Source organism: Manduca sexta, chromosome 10 (assembly GCF_014839805.1).
Source record: "Manduca sexta isolate Smith_Timp_Sample1 chromosome 10, JHU_Msex_v1.0, whole genome shotgun sequence".
NCBI lineage: Eukaryota > Metazoa > Arthropoda > Insecta > Lepidoptera > Sphingidae > Manduca > Manduca sexta.
In genome coordinates this window covers 11,402,362-11,419,985 of record NC_051124.1, presented here as the reverse complement: position 1 = coordinate 11,419,985, position 17,624 = coordinate 11,402,362, and the positions used below count along the sequence as shown (strand labels likewise).

Sequence of the window (17,624 nt, the reverse complement as noted above, 5' to 3'; positions counted from 1 at the left end):
CAAAGCGCTCGACGACCTTGACTTTACGAAGAATCCAGTCGCTCGTATCGCGCCGGCGACGCAGGCCGGCAAACGAGTTACATCCATATGAAATTAAAATAACCTGTACAACTAGTATCGTAGTCCCGCATACACTTTTCGAACGATATCCACTGCCTGTAGACGTTCTAACATGAAGTCATTTGTGGAATATTCAGGAGAGACAGATTTTCCCATCGAAAATTTGCCGTACGGTGTTTTTACGTCGGCGAAAAATGTAAGTATTACGTTCCTTAGTACTTCTTATAATAAACAATCAATTTGTTCAATACAAAAAATTGCATATAAATTTAACGAATTGAATTTATATGCAATTTTTTTTAAATTATCATTTTTATATCAATGAGTAAGTTAAAACTTCAGTATTGGACTTTAATATGTTACATACTTTGACATTGCTGATAATGTGGCTAAATTGAATAGTCGTGTGAATTGCATTCGCCGCATTTCTTTACAGTGTGTTATCAGACAGACGGTTTATAAGTTTGTTTAGAATGATAGTACATATTGCTCTAGAACGATAAAAGATGGAATTGTAAATATAAGTTGAGGTTTTTGATTAGATTATACAAAATGAAGAGGCAAAGATTGATACGAATTTAAGTTATAAAAAAATATTTTCTTTGTAGTGACCAATGTGTAATTTTTGGTCACCTTCCAATTATAGTCACTAACCATTTCTATAATATTTATTACAAAAAATATACCAGGGACGTATTTCAGATTATCGGGGGACTTTTCTAAAATATTTTAAAAGAAAATATGAAATATTCTTATTTTGTTCAATCTACAAAATAGAATAATAAGAGATATTTAATTAATTCAGGTGACGTGATAGCCTACAAGTTAACTATGGTATAAAATATTATGTAAATTAACCGTGATCAAAATGATGTCGTATTGGTGAATATTTTAAGCTCGTCTATAAATTATATTCAGTACACCGTTCCGGTTTCTTCTAATGAATTCGAGTGATATAATCTATTTAATGTTTTGTATAATATACAAAATAAAGTGTGGTAAAGCTTAAATAGTACAAATTTGATAAAACATTTTATTTGGGATTTAATTTCAGTTATAAAGCTTAAGAGTAGAATTGTAAATTGCATAGTGAGTGTACCGATAAGGTTCCGATTTATCTGCATTGTGATTTATGTAAAAGATGTATTTGATCTAATATCTACATCTATCTGCATCGGTGTAGCTACAGATCATAATCCGTAGACATATCTAGAGAGCTGGCGCTGGTGGAAGCAAATAAAAACGCAGCCGAATGCAAGGAAAAGCCTGCAACACACAAGGCCCTTGTAGGTCTTTTTAGGATGGGCAAAAAGGCTTCTAAGGTAGACGCCGCCCCTACTGTCCTTCCTCCTCCCTAGCTGCATCCATGTTTATTTGTATGAATCTAAATAAAGAAAAATATGTTTCTAAGCATATTGATGTTCTTATATCAGTCAATAAAGGAGAGGAAATAGAATATACTTAATAAGAGATTTTGATTAATTATTTTTAGGTCAATAAACACATCGGAGTAGCCATTGGAGAATGGATATTAGACCTAAACATCATCGCACATTTATTCGACGGACCTTTAATGAAAGATAAACAAAATGTTTTTAAGGTAAGTGATTTCGTTATTTACTTAGCTTGTCAGAACTTTTCCCCATTTAACATGGATTATAAATAATAGGTTTTATGTAAAAAGTAAATTATTTACTGACTCATTAATAACGCAGCTTTCCACAAAATAATAAAAAAATATTTTGACCAATTATTTTTCATTGGGTACTGTGCCCTAGAAAAGGGAGTCCAATGTCTTTATAAGCAGATTTGATAATTTTGGTACTTTGAAAAACTTGTAGTAGTAGTACTTCTAGTAGTAGGCTCCTTCAGCATTCTGAGATGGATAGGAGGTACCCATACAACTTCGGAGTGGGCATGACCCACACTTCCATTGCCCTAATCATGCCTATGAAGTAGGTTATTGCTTCCTTACTGATATCGTACATTTGACTTGGAAAACTTGTTTACAATCTGTAACTTGTAAGTTATAAAACTGAATAAATTATGTAAATTTAAGTTTACGTATTGCACAATATTATTTAGTGATTGTTTACACAATAACACTGATGTGATTTAACTACGTGTTATCTCATTATTTACATTACATTGGCAATAATCATTATAAATATGAATTGTAGATTAGGAGATCCTAAGTTCAATTTCTAGGTCTAGCAACGTATTGTGTACATTTTCGATTTCGTTACGACTCGTCCGTGATTGGACACTTCACAGTACTCAGATATTAGGAAATGAATCCAAACGTTTTTGGAATTTGTTTTTATTTCGCCAAGTCCAACCTCTTACTGGAGTGGAATAAGTTGTACATGCAAGATGTTTTATTAATGATAACCAAAGATGGCTAATTTATTTTTATATAAATATTTTATTCCTAGGAAGAAAATCTTAACGCCTTCATGGGTTTAACTAAACCCCATTGGATCGAAGCCAGGGAAACACTACAGAAGCTGTTAGATAAGTCCAATCCTACAATACAAAATGATAAAGATTTGAGAGAAAGGTATACCATAGTATAATTATTTATAGTGTACATAATATATACTTATAAAGTAAACCCGACTGTTATGGTGAATATAGATATAATTTTAAGACAATTTTTAGGTCTGAACTATAACAGTTTTTACCTTCGCATCCGCTGTTACCTATACCTATATCATACTTTATGTGAATTTAATCAATAATGAATACCTATAAATAAGCAGTTAATATATTTTTTACTACATTATAATCAAAACAATACATTCTACTGTTTATAATGTGTGTTATTTTTATTGTATTTCAGAGCGTTCGTAAAGCAAAGCGAAGCTCAAATGCATGTTCCTGCTGACATCGGAGACTACACGGACTTCTACTCGTCCATACACCATGCCACGAATGTCGGGATCATGTTCAGGGGGAAAGACAACGCGCTGCTTGATAACTGGTATGTACATTTTATTAATAGACTCTATTATTACCTTTCTATTGATTAATTGCCTAGCGGGCTAAATCCTATTAGTGTTTCTAGAGTAAGGTCGAGCTTCACAGCTCTGTCTCAGAATATGCGTCCCGCTGTCAACTCTGGCTTACAGGAGTTGCAGTGGAGAGTGACGGAATAGTTAATATGGTGTCAACTGACGAGAGATGATTATTCCTCACCAGTCGACACTATATGCCGGTCTGTTTGCACAAGATATACACAGGCTTATCCCGGCACGCGACGTACTTATACGGCCCACTATGGCGAGCTTTATCATTTTGTATACGGTGATTTCTATTTGGACGGATACAAAATATATCTTACCAGCACCAACTATAATTATTAAACCTCATATATAGATATTGAGTTTTTAGTTATTTGGAGAAATAAACTTGTTAATTTCTTTATCCAGCACACCCCATCGCCACATAGAGATATATAAATCTATTTTATTCATGATATTCTGTTTTGTTTCAGGAAATATTTGCCAGTCGGATACCACGGTCGTTCGAGTTCAATCGTTATTTCTGGCACACCTATTACAAGGCCTTTAGGACAAACTTTGCCTGTTGAAGGTAATTTTTCAATTACAAACTTTCTAAAATTAAAATTCAAAATTATAAGATTTTAATATTAATTGAGTAAGATTCTTTTTTAAGTTGGTATAAAATATCTGTTCAGGTGCGGCACCTCACTTCGGTCCTTGTCGGTTGATGGATTTCGAATTAGAGATGGCCGCGTTCGTGGGCGGACCCCCCACGAAACTCGGTGAAAGAGTCACGGCTCAGGAAGCTGGGGACAGAATCTTCGGGTTCGTGCTTATGAATGACTGGAGTGGTATGATGTATTGAACAATATTTAAAACTTTACAATACGAATTGTTCTTTTTTTTGGGAAATAATACTTAATTTTCTAAACGTGGACGTACTCAAGGTATCTTAAGCATAATGACCCCCTAATGACCCCCATATGAAGAAATATCAATTAATTTACCGTGGCGAGAAATGTAATATTGATAAAAACTTCAAATATATCGAATCAGTCATTCAGTCCATAATTATTGTTCACAGCACGAGACATCCAAAAATGGGAGTACATCCCGCTAGGTCCTTTCACGGCTAAGAACCTGGGCACGACAATATCCCCCTGGATAGTAACGATCGAAGCACTGCGACCGTTCGTGACGGACAATTTCCCGCAGGAGCCCGAGCCGTTCCCGTACCTCAAACATGACGATAAATTTAACTTCGATATTAAACTTGAGGTTGATATTACACGTAAGTGTTAAAAAATCTGAAATACCTTTCAGACAAAATATATACTGTTTATCTACATATATATTATGATTGTCTATTTTTTATTGCTTTGTATGACGAGAAGGGCTTGCCGTTCGCCTGATAGTAAGCGATACGACCGCCTATAAACGGCAGGAAAACCATCCAACACCTTGAACTACAAAGTATTGTTTGGTATTCCACTGCGCTCGCTATCCTTAGACATGAGATGTTAAGTCTTATTACGCCTATTAGTTACACTGGCTGCAATGTGAATGCCTCCTTATCCGAAATTGACAAAATCATCGTATTTTAAAGGCAAAATTTCATCTCCTTTACAGCCGAGAAAACCCCAGTAGCAACAACAGTTTGCCGCTCAAACTATCGCTACATGTACTGGACTGTGAAACAACAACTCGCGCAGCAGACCGTCACCGGCTGTAATCTCAGGCCTGGAGATTTACTCGGTTCAGGAACTATTAGTGGCGAGGTAAGTTCATATAAGCCATGGCTTAAGACATAGCATAAAATATTTGTGTCCACTACTTTGTTATAGCTAATTGTGAACAATATCAATAAATCGAGTAATACAAACATTTTTGCTCTATAAATCCAGTTTAAATCCAGATATACAAACATTTTCGCTCTGTTAACTAATGAGTTTTAAGACCCTCACAAAAAATCTGAGTCCGTCCCTGGTATAATAAATATCTAAAAATCATTATAGAGTAAAAGTGATTCTGAGACGATTTTCTATATAATTTTTATGGATTCTTGGTTACATTTAACATAATATAAAATATATTTTTTTAGACATCAGACTCCTTCGGAAGTATGCTAGAGCTGGCATGGAAAGGCACTAAGCCCATTCGTCTACTTAACGGCGAAGAAAGAAAATTCATCCAAGACGGTGATACAGTGACGTTGCGAGGATACTGCGAGAATGAGGGTGTTAAAATTGGCTTCGGGAAGTGTGAAGGCAAATTGTTACCCGCCGTACCCTTGGAATGATTTATTGTTGAAGTAATACTCATATATTATGTTATTATATTTCTATAAATAAAATTATTAATCATTTTGAGTATTTTCTTGAAGTCTAATTAATTGTACAATTGACAAAAATGTATATATTGATTCTCCAATCAATAATTATATTTGTCAGCCCTAGCACTCCCTCAAGGGCTGATATTGCTAAATACGGGTCACACCGTCAGTGGCCTTAACGAATGCTAGTTAATTGGCAATTGCCGAAGGAGAGTAATATTTTTTCTCTATTCCTCATGTGTGCGTGTGGTCCTGGGTGGTTTCCCGGTCGCCACTTCCTTAGCCTATCCATGGACACCGTAGTATGGTATCTGAATTCCTCAGATCACAGATCTGCTTCCCCCATTGATCCTCCAATACAAGACATAACAGTAAATATAAATATCAAAATTGGCGGTAAATCACGGTGCATTTTACAGACATATAAATCTTATGCAATGATTTTAATAAAAATAACAATAAAAAGCAATTGTGACAATCGTCATTGTAGTATTCTTTAGGAATGCCGAATAACGTCATATTGCAATATTTCCCTTCCACAAACAGTCGACTGTCTAAAGTCAATTATTGTATCATAAGTCTAGTAAATGGATAAGATTTGATGAGATGCTTTATGAAATCCAGAAGATGCCGTAAGTATCGAGTATCTAAGTGACGGATGAAACTGAAGTGAAAGAACTGTGATAAAATGTTTCGTGTCTATTTAAAAGTTTATCGGGTTTCCCTTACGGGATAGATTTAGAGCATCTAAGTTGATTCAACTCGTCCGGAATTGTTACTTCAAGAGGTTACATTAGCTGCTACTAAAGCTGTAACAAACCATATGTATTCGGTACTGAGAAAGGGATGCTCCATCAAGTATCGAGTAACGAAACGTTACTCACGAATCCATTTCGTTACTCGCATTTTTCGTAGTTTGTACTACTGTATCGGTTCGCGTTTTCTAGTACCGATGATGCGTGTGTTGAAACGGTTTGCTGACCGTGTGTTTCACGCACGCGCGCGCTCTTCGATGAACTTTAGAAACGTACGTACATTGACGTGTATTCTACCGATAGACACGAACTTCCATTTAAACTAGTTGTTGCTTTAGAATTATAATCTATGCATGATGAATTGCGATGTTATTGTAATCTAACATATTGTCACGGGTAAAATTTTTACAACACTAAATCCATTGCAAATTCAGTAGATTCCGTCTACCGTTTCTAAATTTTACTTAATCATACAAAATTTAGATTAAATTACGATTACGATTATGTCTTCTATAAATTACGAATGATGCTACGACGTCCGCGTCATGCCGTATGCGTACGCAATACGACTCGATTCGTTGTTCTTGTCTATTTTATGTTATGAGGTATCAAAAGTAACTAGTAACGTAACGATACGACAGTAACGAGTACTAATTATTGTAGTAACGAATACATACGAACACTTTTTTTCGTTACTCTTACACCACTAGCTGCAAATTATCACTATCACTATCACTAATGATAGTGTGAATAGTCTTAGAAAAAACATTTTTTTATCGTTCGTTCTTATCTTTTACGGTTTTGGATTCTAATGACTGTAGTTACAGCAATAAATAAACATATCATTTTTAAATAATTTTCTTTACTGGATATTTGTATCGATATATCGTTAAAAATATCTTCGCTACTAATATCGATAAAAGGAATTCAAAATATCGATATATGATATATCGATACTTTATAACAAGCCTAGTCTTCAAGAAAAATCAATATTGGCCGCCTAGTTCCTTTGTCTCTGATTGGCCGGTTTTTCCTGAATTATTTAATTTTGTTAAATTTAAAATATATAATAAAAGAAAATGGTTTGCTATTGTTGTGTGAAAGGTTGTAAAAATAATACAAATATCAAGAAAAAAGATCCTAACTACATGGTTTCATTTCATGCGTAAGTATTATATATGATAGTTTAATTTAAGTATTACTTTCTTTTTAAGAACAAAATTATGGGTATATATAGTTAACATAACATCACACATATAACTTTTCCAAAACAGACTTTAAGTTTTCCTTTAATTAAACAGATTCCCAACCAATCCAGAACTAAGAATAAAATGGCTAAGGGCAATTGGAAGGCCTAAGTGGGATCCTCCAAGCCATACGCGCATTTGCAGCGTTCATTTCAATTACGATCAAATAACTCATGAGAGCTCTAGGAACAGGATCAAGGATGACGCTTACCCAGTTAATGGTTTGCCTGTGAGTTAAAGAGCTATCATTATTATATTTTTTTGTAAGAAACCTAATGATGATATTAGTAAAGCGTTCACTAGAATAAGTATAAGAGCCGTGACTTGATTAAAGATGTTGGGAAGATATTAGTTTTTTGATCTGTTAAAAATAAAAAACATTGTATAAGTTTTCTAGCAAAATCTAAAAAAAATCTAGCAAACCAAAATAAAATTGTAATCAGTAGCGGACCTAAAGGCGAGAAGCCCCAGAAGCAAAATTTTGTAAATTAAATAAATATTTTTCATTTATATATACGTAGGTATAATATACCTACGTATATATATTAACCAATTTAAGGTTAAACCAATTCAATGAGTTTAGTCGATCAAAACTTCTTCATTAATTAAATCGATTGTTAAAAGAAATCGAATCGGCAACGCATTAATACATCGCGAATTTTTTTATTTTTATTTTATTAGAAATCGAGCTGTCAAAATGTAAATCAAATGTTGGACGGAATATAAACACTTATCTTACGAGTTACGACAGAGGCGGCACTTAGTACATTGATTTTGAGCATACATGCGTTCAGTTTAGGTAAGATTTTATATCAACGTTGCGCATAAAAAATGACGCAAGGCTGCCAACTTACTATAAATCTGCTCCTCTCTAAGGACGTTCCTTATTCAATCGATAGATAGATAGATATAGATATCGATAAAAATTGATGAGCATAAATCTTACGCAGGTATAAATTATGCTGTTATTTATAATGTAGAATTTTAAAAACAGAACGTCCACAATTAAAAAAAAACTTTATTTAATAACATAATAGGAGTTATATCTCGGAATAATAAGAGCAATTATTTCGTTAACATACAAGACACAAATTCCTTAAAGAAAAATTGAAGGTGGAATCGGAGGAGGAGGCTCAACTCAACGTATTCGACAGAAAACTCAAGTTATAATGAATTAGCATAGAAAGTCCAACAATAACAAATCTAGTGTTAATATTGACAGCTTATTGTCAGCTATAATGATAGCCAACATATTTTCTAGATTTTTAGGTCTATTAGTTATTACTAGCTGTAACCTAAATTTTTGTCAACCTACACTAAACTTAAGTTTTCCAAGAGTTTATTTACTTGCTTTTTTGGAAGCTAGGGTAATATTTTGGGCAGGGTAGAAAATGGTAGATACTTTTTTGACTAGGAGAGGAACTTGGACGAAATAAAACGATCTTGCAATTAAAATTTACTTTTATTTTTTGTACTTAGGAAAAAATTGGGTATAATTTATATTTACAGTCATCTAAGTATTTTTCACGCGTTACCTTTTAACATGGTGCCATTATCTTTAACAATATTATAAACAACAATGTAATAACAATATGTCATTAAAATCGGATCATAAAAATGAATTAATAAAGCCGCGAAATTAAAAAAAGGAACATCCCTGATGATAAAATAAAATTAAACGCAAGTCAGAATAAACTCGAATTCGCAGCAAACTGTGTGTTATCGCTATATTACTACGTAATGTTATGCATGTGCACATAACACAGTAATGATTTTTAATTATTTTATGTTAAATTATTGTACTTAGGAAAATTAACTATAATCAAGTTTATACAAACATATAATGAGTGCGTTTGTGTCGTATTTCAAGCCCAATTCAAACTTCGAAGCTACTGATTTGGAGGTGTGCAGAATATGCCTGGCCACTGATGTGAATATGAACAGTTTACAACAAGGAGTATTGAAATCATGCATGGAGTCTATTGGTGGTTTGAATGTAAGTGTAAGTTTACATGACTTGCATTTTTCATTTCAAAACCGTACAAGCTTTTTGCAGGGCCTTATTTGCAAAAGAAAATGTACTTACAGAATTATGTGTCACTTTTTCAATTCAAAAGTTTAATGTTTTTTTTCTATATAGAAAAAAAAATGAAATATGATGTTATAACCGACTTCCAAAAAAGGAGGTTCCCAATTCGACTGTTTTTTTTTTATGTTTGTTACCTCAGAACTTTTGGGGAACAGCACTGGGTGAACCCATTTTGATGATTTTTTTTTTATTTGAAAGCTGGTGCTTCCCCCGTGGTCCCAAATTAATTTAATTGTTCTTGGACCCTTAACTTCGGAGAACTCTTAAAATGATGATCTCAATGTATATTGAGATTTATTAACACAAAAAGCAAAAAATAACAACTTTTCAACGAAAAATTATACCTTCTTCAAAAACCACTAAAACCAAAGAATAATGAATTCAGTGAGTAATTAAAGTTGCTAGTTAAGATAGATAAATACACGAACAATGTACGAAAACAATGTTTAATTTTTACTCGACACCAACTTCAAAATTGTTCACCAGAATATACTTAGCTAATGAAGAACTATTTTTAGATTTTTGACGGTGTTATAATTTTTTCGTAAAAAGTTCTTTTACATTATATTTTTTTTTATCGCTTGTAAATATTCTTTTGTAGGAAACTCATAACATCGAAGGATTACCACAGTTTGTCTGCAATGAATGTGCAGCACATTTGAAACGGTTCTACAGTATAGTAGAGAAGAGCATTATAGCCCAGGCATCATTATTGGACATATTTGCTCAACATGGCGAGGTAAAATTATATCTTGAGATTTAAAATTAAGGGTAAAAGGTCTTTAGGGTGAAATCCGAAGCACTAGTCCGACTAAGTCCGCTCCGCTCTCGACAACAAGATATACGAAGCTGTCCACGTTGCAGAGAACCGGCACCATTGGCGCAATATGGTCCGGATTAAAGTGATAGGGGGTTACGACCCTCAGCACTGACGACATCGACACAAGGAGGAGGACCTATTTTCCTGATTTATTTAGATGCTATTATGATATATTTATGACATGTATTAAACTAACCTATACTTACTAATAATCATACTTTTCTAATGAATTGCTTCATTATATTTCACATAATTAGCAGTGAAACAAAACACTCCTCATTAACAGAAATGGTCCTACATTACAAGGGTTTACATTTGACTATTACCAATCTTGATTTGTAGTGTTATAGCTTTGCTTATTAAACAATATACTTACAGATAACAAAAAGCTTAATCCAAGGCCTGGACCGAAAACAACTGAACCTGGTCTCATCTCTAAATTATTATAAACAAACTAATATTTATGAATTCAAATACAATTATGAAAATGAAACACCTAGTGATGTCAAATCTGGATCTAACACAACCGATGAATGTAAAACCAACACACAGGCAAAAGATTATAATATATTTGTAGATGAAATTTTTTATGAACCAGCAGCAGAAGACGTTGGTTTAGAATGTATAAATCCTAACCTTATTATGAAAAGTAAAGATGAAATAGAAGCTAATAATGACAAAACTGATGAGATTGAAGTAGCAGTTAGTAGTGCTCAAATATTAGGAAACATAGAAAACTACGATGATAATGCCACTTTTTGGGAGGATTGTGATGAAGACCCTGTGATTATATATAAGCAAAACGTGAGTGTATTCAAAGCATTCGACATTTTAAATAATATTTTTATAACCAGGTCATATGTTTGTTAGCCTGACAAGGGCCGGTCAATACAAACACACCGGACTTTAGTGCGAGTGCTGTAGGAGCTCGCACCCCTTAAAAATTGACCGAAAATGCTGAGGGCAACACACTAACGGGTTACAAACCTCGGCTCAGGACGGTCACTGGAAGAGGATGAGACATCAATTATGGATTATGGATGTGCGTAGTCGTAGCGTACCAACAATCTAACCATTACCGTATTCGTCGGCACGTGGGCTGTATTAGAAGGGTAGGGGAGACGGGAAACGCAGCGAGATCCTCGGCGGCGAGAACGGAACTGCGGTTTTGTGGAGTGCAAGAGTTTCAAGAACTCGTTAGCTACGTATAGCCAGAGTGATATCGTTCTCTTGGTATATAAGAACTAATCGCGGCTGTATTTAGCGCGGTCGAATGGAGAAATAATATATTACTACCTGCATTCTGTATATGAGTGAGGTTGAACCCTTTGTAACACTTTTAAATGATTTATGAAATCTATTTTTTTAATTACAGGTGAATTTCGGTCGCCTGATGGTATGCGATACGACCGCCCATAAATAGTAGCAACACCATACAGAAGTTTGAATTACAGAATGTAATGGCACTCCACTGCGCTCGTCATCCTGAGACATTATAATATGTTAAGTCCCAAAATGCCCAGTAATTATGCTATCTATAATAATCTTACAAATCGGAACATAGCCATGCGTGCACGCTACCGTTTAGTGGTAGATATAGACATTGCGGTGGTACCTGGGGACCCATTTACAAGACTTAATACCAGTAAATTATGTATGAATTACTTTTTAATGCTTGGAATACTCGAAATGGAAAATGCTATATCAATGTTAACCTTGTCTTTTAACGTTCTAACGTATTTTTAGGAAAATGAAATCGTTGCCAAAGAAAACCCGAAAAAAAGAAATTAAAAATAAAAAGAGATGATGGATTAACTCCAGATGAAGTTGATATGCAGGATCACTTCGATATTGTGAAACTGTCTGTAAGTAATTTTAATATTTCATTCAAAGCTATTTTTATCTATGTTAAAACAGTTACAGGTTCAGCAAAATCTTGTGAAGAAAATTTTGTGAGTAAAATTAGAAGAGCTGACAATCACAATTGCGTAAAATGAAGATTTTTTAAATCTGGAAATAACAACTTAGTTACGACTTTCGATCCACCTCTTGTATGTGTATATCTATACATATAAAACAAAGTTCTCTTTTCTGTAAGTCTGTATGTTATCGATTATCTCAAACTCTACTGAACGATTTTTTTATTAAATTTGGTATAGAAATAGTTTAAGACCCTGGGAAGGTTATAGGCTATTTTATATCCCGGAAAACTTCTTCACGCTGGTGAAGCCGCGAGCAAAACCTAGTATATAATGTATATACAAGAGAGCAGAGAAGATTATATGTGGTGTATTAAAAGAATGTCCATCATAGTTCCATCACTGTTACATCACTGATTTCACAAAGTATTTAACTTTCTTTCAGAAGGACATTGTCTTACTTATCTATATCACCTTTCCATAGTTACAGGAGCAAATAGACGAGTGGAAGATATCAGTAACAAAGAGATGTCTTAACAGCGAAACGAAATATCGATGCGAGATATGTACCAAAACATTTGCGCACATCAACACTTACAACATGCACAGCAGTAGCCATGATCCGGTATATACTGATATTTTATTAACTACTAGCATACATACATACATATTATCATGCCTCTATCCCATAGGAACTACTAGCGTTTACGGGTAAAGGAATTTCGTAAAATTTATTAGTAGAACCGAACTGTAGATGCAAATCTTCCATGTTGCTGGTGGTGTATATTTTATATCCGCCGGGATCGCGACCACCGTACCAAGGTGTTGTACCAAATGGCCCACGTAAGTGTGTCGCGTTTTGGCATCAGCCTCTGTATATCGAGTGCTGACAGGCCGGCATAATTGTGTTGACTACCGAGGGATTATCATCTCTCGTCAGCCGTCATTCTATTGAACCGTACTCCACTTACCATTAGATTCAATGGGGGCAGTTTGCGGTGCATAAAGAAAAAATGAAGGTTAGTGTAATTTCAGAGGATCCAATGAATTCTTTCTCTTTTTCGATCACCACTCGTCTCTGAAAGATTTACAGTGCACGTACATTCCCCATGGCAATTACCACTTACCATTACCCAACGGTTTGTTTTAATCTGTCCTTAATATTGACTTTTACCATATTTCATATTTGGAATTATAATTTTTAAACAAAACCCACAAGGGTTGAATATCGTAAAATCTTTGCAGAAACGTGGCAAAGCAGAATGTCCCGTTTGCAAACTGCGTTTCAAAAACTCAGTGATAGCGAAGTCTCACAGAAACAGAATGCACGGAAAGAAATTTTATTGCAAGGAATGCCCTAACGTCTTTAATAATGTGTAAGTCAAACTCTGCTTAAACAATTCACTTTTAAATTATTTCCTTGTTAGACAATGATGAACTAGTATAGAGGTGAAATAGATAGCCTATCTAGGTCATTTTTAGAGAAATATTTCTCGTAAGCTATTTTACAATTTGCGCTCTTTATTTTAATATAAGAACAATACTAATCCTGTATTCTGCCACGGCGGGCGCTGCGATCGCTTTATTATATCCCCATCATGGATTTCACACATAGCCAATAATAATGTTTAAGAAGCCTTCAATTTACGTAATATTTTCAGTGCTATGGCGAAAAGGCACCACCGCTGGCACATCGGGCACGTATACATTTGCGCGGGGTGTCCGTTCACGACCATGCACGAGTCGTCGCTGCGCCTACACGTCCGCACGGCGCATGCGCGTGATATCACGTGCATAACGTGCGGACGCGCATGTATGACTTCGCGGGGACTGATGCTTCACCACGCCACAGCGCATAGGGATAGAGAGGTGTGTCGATACTGTAAATTGCGCAATGTGGAAAGATCATTTTTGTTTCGCTGCTTGAATTTGTAAATTTGTAATACATTTTATGATTGTAAAATGACATTTTATCACAAAAAAATTGTTCCTTCCTGAAACATTGTAGACCCCAGTAATTGTGCAAAGCAAATATATATTACATACATATTTATTACATCTTAGCTATTATCTCACTGTTGCAGAAGACTGATGGAAACCCGGCGTTCAGTTGTGAACAGTGTCACATTAACTTCGAGTCGGAAGGTGCACGACGCGTACATATTTTGACATCCAGTCAGCATAGACAGAAACCGGACTTATGGTCAATATTTCATAAAAATATATATAATTATCCTCGTTTATATAAGCTAGATTATTATACATATCTTAATCTAGGTATTTTTCAAATAAATATTTTGTTTTTTTTTTATAATTTCGGTTACATCACCACATCATAATTGAATATTTTTTTATAAATAAATTTATCAAAACTAAAAGCGGTATCTAATACGCCAGCACTTGTATAAACAGTTATACTTTATTTTATGTTATGTGTTTTTTTTTTAATTTTATGTAACTTCACTATATGCGTGCGTTTCAACCTACACGTAGTTTGCTACTAGTCACAAATGAGATAGTATAGTTATCTCGCCTCTATTGTGCGTGTGCGCACTGTGAAAGCGTAATTTCTTGGAATGTATTTGAGTATTTATTTTTTGGCATGAAAATTGACATTTACAGGCATACATAATATATTATACATTCTTTATCAGTTTGTTACGCATAAATGTGTTTAACTATGATTGTTTGTGTTAATATTTTAATAACTTTATTTTATTTGTTATAATTTTTTTATACTTATTTGCCGACTAGACCCCTGTACGTCATCCGGGTTTCCCATTGAAAACCAGAGCTGTAGTATTACTGCGGCATATAGCTGAATGGGGGCCTATTATAATTGGTGCAATAATTAGAATTTATATGTATTTTTTCTCTTCTTTTTAGTTAAAATTGTTATTATTGTTCTCAACAATAAACGTCTTTCTTACTTCCTTTCTTACTTATCATTGTTACAGTGATCCAGTACCAGTAGATCCTTCCCTGAAGAAGACCTGCAGTAAATGCGGCGTCGAATGCAGCTCCTTGCTAGAGTTGATGGAACACACAAGGGCCGAGCACCGTCGCCCCGCTCAGAAGAAAACCAGTTGGAGTTTACCGGGAGATATGTATCCCGTTCAATGTGAACATGTTGGTATATTTTTCTATTTAATTCTTATTAGGGCTCTGGGTATTCATCGTCATCATCATCAGCCGCAGGATGTCCACTGCTGAACATGGGCCTCCCCCAAAGATTTCCGTTTCCAGATCGATCCATTGGAAGCGGCTCGCATCCAGCGACCTTCTGCGACTTTTATGAAATCATCTGTCCACCTCGTGGGTGGATATTGCCATATTTCCGTCTTGGTGTTGGCGTTAATTTATTACAGCGCTATGTGCCAGGCTGCTGAAATGAACTCCAATAGTTTTGTTGTAGGTTATGGTAGGTTTCCAGAGTATGAAAATATGGTAAAATATATTATTTTGTTGAATAATCGTGCATTGTAATAAGAACCAAATGCATGTGCCAAATGTCAGCACGATAGCTTCAATGGAAGTGGGTGAAATATTGATTGTAATATTACGAGACATTTATTTATACATGTGAAAGTAAATTTGCTGGTTGTAGGATATATTTTATATACGCTCGGATACACAAGGTGTTAAAATCCGCCATAGTAGCCCACGAAGGTGTATTGCGTTCAGGGATCAGCTTATGTATATCCGGTTCCAGCAGGCCGGCATAATTCATTCGTCTGTCGAGGGGTAACCATCTCTCGTCAGTTGACATTCTATTAGACCCCACTTTACTTACCATAAGGTGCAGTGGAGCCACATGTCCAGGTACGTATAAAAAATAAGTATCTTTTGAACCGAAAAACTCAACGGTTATTACAGTGTGGTGAAATGGTGAACAATCGCAAGGAACATTGGCAGCACATCCGGAAGATGCATCCCAAAGAGACGCATACTTACCAGCCGGTCATCACTATGATTTGTGACACTTGCGGGAAAGGGTTTCAGGTAAACAATTACCATACTGTCATGTTAATTACATTTGGAGCTCATCAGATACTGGTTTGAAAATTATAGTAAAAGCTCTTGCAACCATGTGTATCATAATAAAGAACTCTGAACCTGTTGACTACTGATCGCGTATAATATTGTGTAAAAAAATGACAAAAAGTTGTCTTAGAAGAACTCCGATTTTGTATATTAGATCTTAAGTCTATCAAATAATATTTGTGTATATTCTATGTCAGTGTAGCTACGTACACTACGTGATAATGTACTCAAGTTACTTGCCAGCTATGTATAATGTATATGGCTATATATCAGAACTCGACCAAGCTGCACCTGCACGAGCTGCGCCACGAGGGCCCGCGCGTGGCGTGCGGCTCGTGTCCGCGCGTGTTCTACGACAAGTACGCGCTGGCGCGGCACGCCAGCATGCACGCCGCCGTGCCGCGCCCGCACGCCTGCAGCACGTGCGGCCGCGCCTTCCGACTGCGCACCAATCTGCTGCGACACGCACGGGTATGGACATTTGTTGTTTTCTTTGTGACCACTGACCAGTGCAGCATTACAGCCTTTTTTAATTGTACCGCTGCCGCATATAACCTACTATATTTGTCTTTGTTTATTCATGGAAATTTGTAAGGTAATGAATTAAAATGAAGTATAAGATTATAACCCCTTTATTTATAGACGTTATTTATCTAAGGCCGGATCATTACTGTGATAACATGTCTGTTTCTCAGCTTTCTGTAACTGACAGGTTGTTGTTTGTTCAGCTTTGTTTATCTGACAGCCAACTAGATTCAAGTTGTATCTCAATATTAGCCAATCACAATGGCCCTATGTCTCCATGCTGCGAAGGCTGCCATGCCGTCAGTATTGAGAAACAGACTTGTTATCACAGCAAAGATAGAGCTTAGATAAATAACGTCTATGAATAAGAGGGTAAGACTTATATCACAGGCGATTACTATATCAGATTCAAAATCGTTTTTAATATTTTTATTGCGTGAACAAATTTACTGTAGAATAGTAATTAAAATATTTTATCGCAGGTCCATACATCGGTCAGGGCATACGAATGCACGTTGTGTGGAAAGAAATTCAAATATTCAACGGGTGTCAAGTTACACGTGCGCACTGTACATCACAAGTTACCGCATCCGCCCAGGAAGAAGCGAAGCCGCGCCAAGAAAATGAGCTCCGCACCTAATAATGAGAATAATTAACTGAATAAATAAATGTAAATATGTATAGTATTTCATTTAAGTTATTGTTATTTTAGCGCCTTGTGAAGATGATCAGACACAATTTGAAAGTCGCTGCAGATAGAATTACGTGCAGCACACTTCGATTATGTCATGTTTAGTATATAATTATTTTTTCATGAACGGTTGTTCA

The 17,624-nt window shown here is 35.3% G+C and overlaps 2 protein-coding genes across 2 annotated transcripts; both read left to right on the top strand.

Moving 5' to 3' along the window:
- LOC115441896 (fumarylacetoacetase) lies at positions 1–5,434 on the top strand. Its single transcript, XM_030166814.2, has 9 exons — positions 1–256; positions 1,553–1,660; positions 2,496–2,620; positions 2,903–3,043; positions 3,557–3,654; positions 3,761–3,916; positions 4,150–4,356; positions 4,695–4,843; positions 5,167–5,434. The coding sequence occupies exons 1-9, from the start codon at positions 173–175 to the stop codon at positions 5,362–5,364; spliced, it is 1,266 nt and encodes a 421-aa protein (XP_030022674.1). The 5' UTR covers positions 1–172; the 3' UTR covers positions 5,365–5,434.
- Positions 5,435–7,132: 1,698 nt separating this feature from the next.
- On the top strand, positions 7,133–17,475 carry LOC115441928 (zinc finger protein 267). Its single transcript, XM_037437208.1, has 14 exons — positions 7,133–7,317; positions 7,454–7,628; positions 9,270–9,401; positions 10,090–10,227; positions 10,687–11,112; positions 12,063–12,173; positions 12,712–12,852; positions 13,473–13,603; positions 13,889–14,096; positions 14,312–14,430; positions 15,185–15,356; positions 16,104–16,229; positions 16,545–16,742; positions 17,279–17,475. The coding sequence occupies exons 1-14, from the start codon at positions 7,232–7,234 to the stop codon at positions 17,450–17,452; spliced, it is 2,337 nt and encodes a 778-aa protein (XP_037293105.1). The 5' UTR covers positions 7,133–7,231; the 3' UTR covers positions 17,453–17,475.
- Positions 17,476–17,624: the final 149 nt, after the last annotated feature.

What these genes read in the sequence shown, in the direction of transcription:
- LOC115441896 (XM_030166814.2), top strand. Translation starts at nt 173, where the DNA reads ATGAAGTCATTTGTGGAATATTCAGGAGAGACAGATTTTCCCATCGAA. An exon ending in ACAAACTTTGCCTGTTGAAG is followed by an intron (nt 3,655 to 3,760) that starts GTAATTTTTCAA and finishes ATATCTGTTCAG; the next exon opens with GTGCGGCACCTCACTTCGGT. An exon ending in GCTTATGAATGACTGGAGTG is followed by an intron (nt 3,917 to 4,149) that starts GTATGATGTATT and finishes TATTGTTCACAG; the next exon opens with CACGAGACATCCAAAAATGG.
- LOC115441928 (XM_037437208.1), top strand. Translation starts at nt 7,232, where the DNA reads ATGGTTTGCTATTGTTGTGTGAAAGGTTGTAAAAATAATACAAATATC. An exon ending in TCGATATTGTGAAACTGTCT is followed by an intron (nt 12,174 to 12,711) that starts GTAAGTAATTTT and finishes ACCTTTCCATAG; the next exon opens with TTACAGGAGCAAATAGACGA. An exon ending in AGACAGAAACCGGACTTATG is followed by an intron (nt 14,431 to 15,184) that starts GTCAATATTTCA and finishes TCATTGTTACAG; the next exon opens with TGATCCAGTACCAGTAGATC.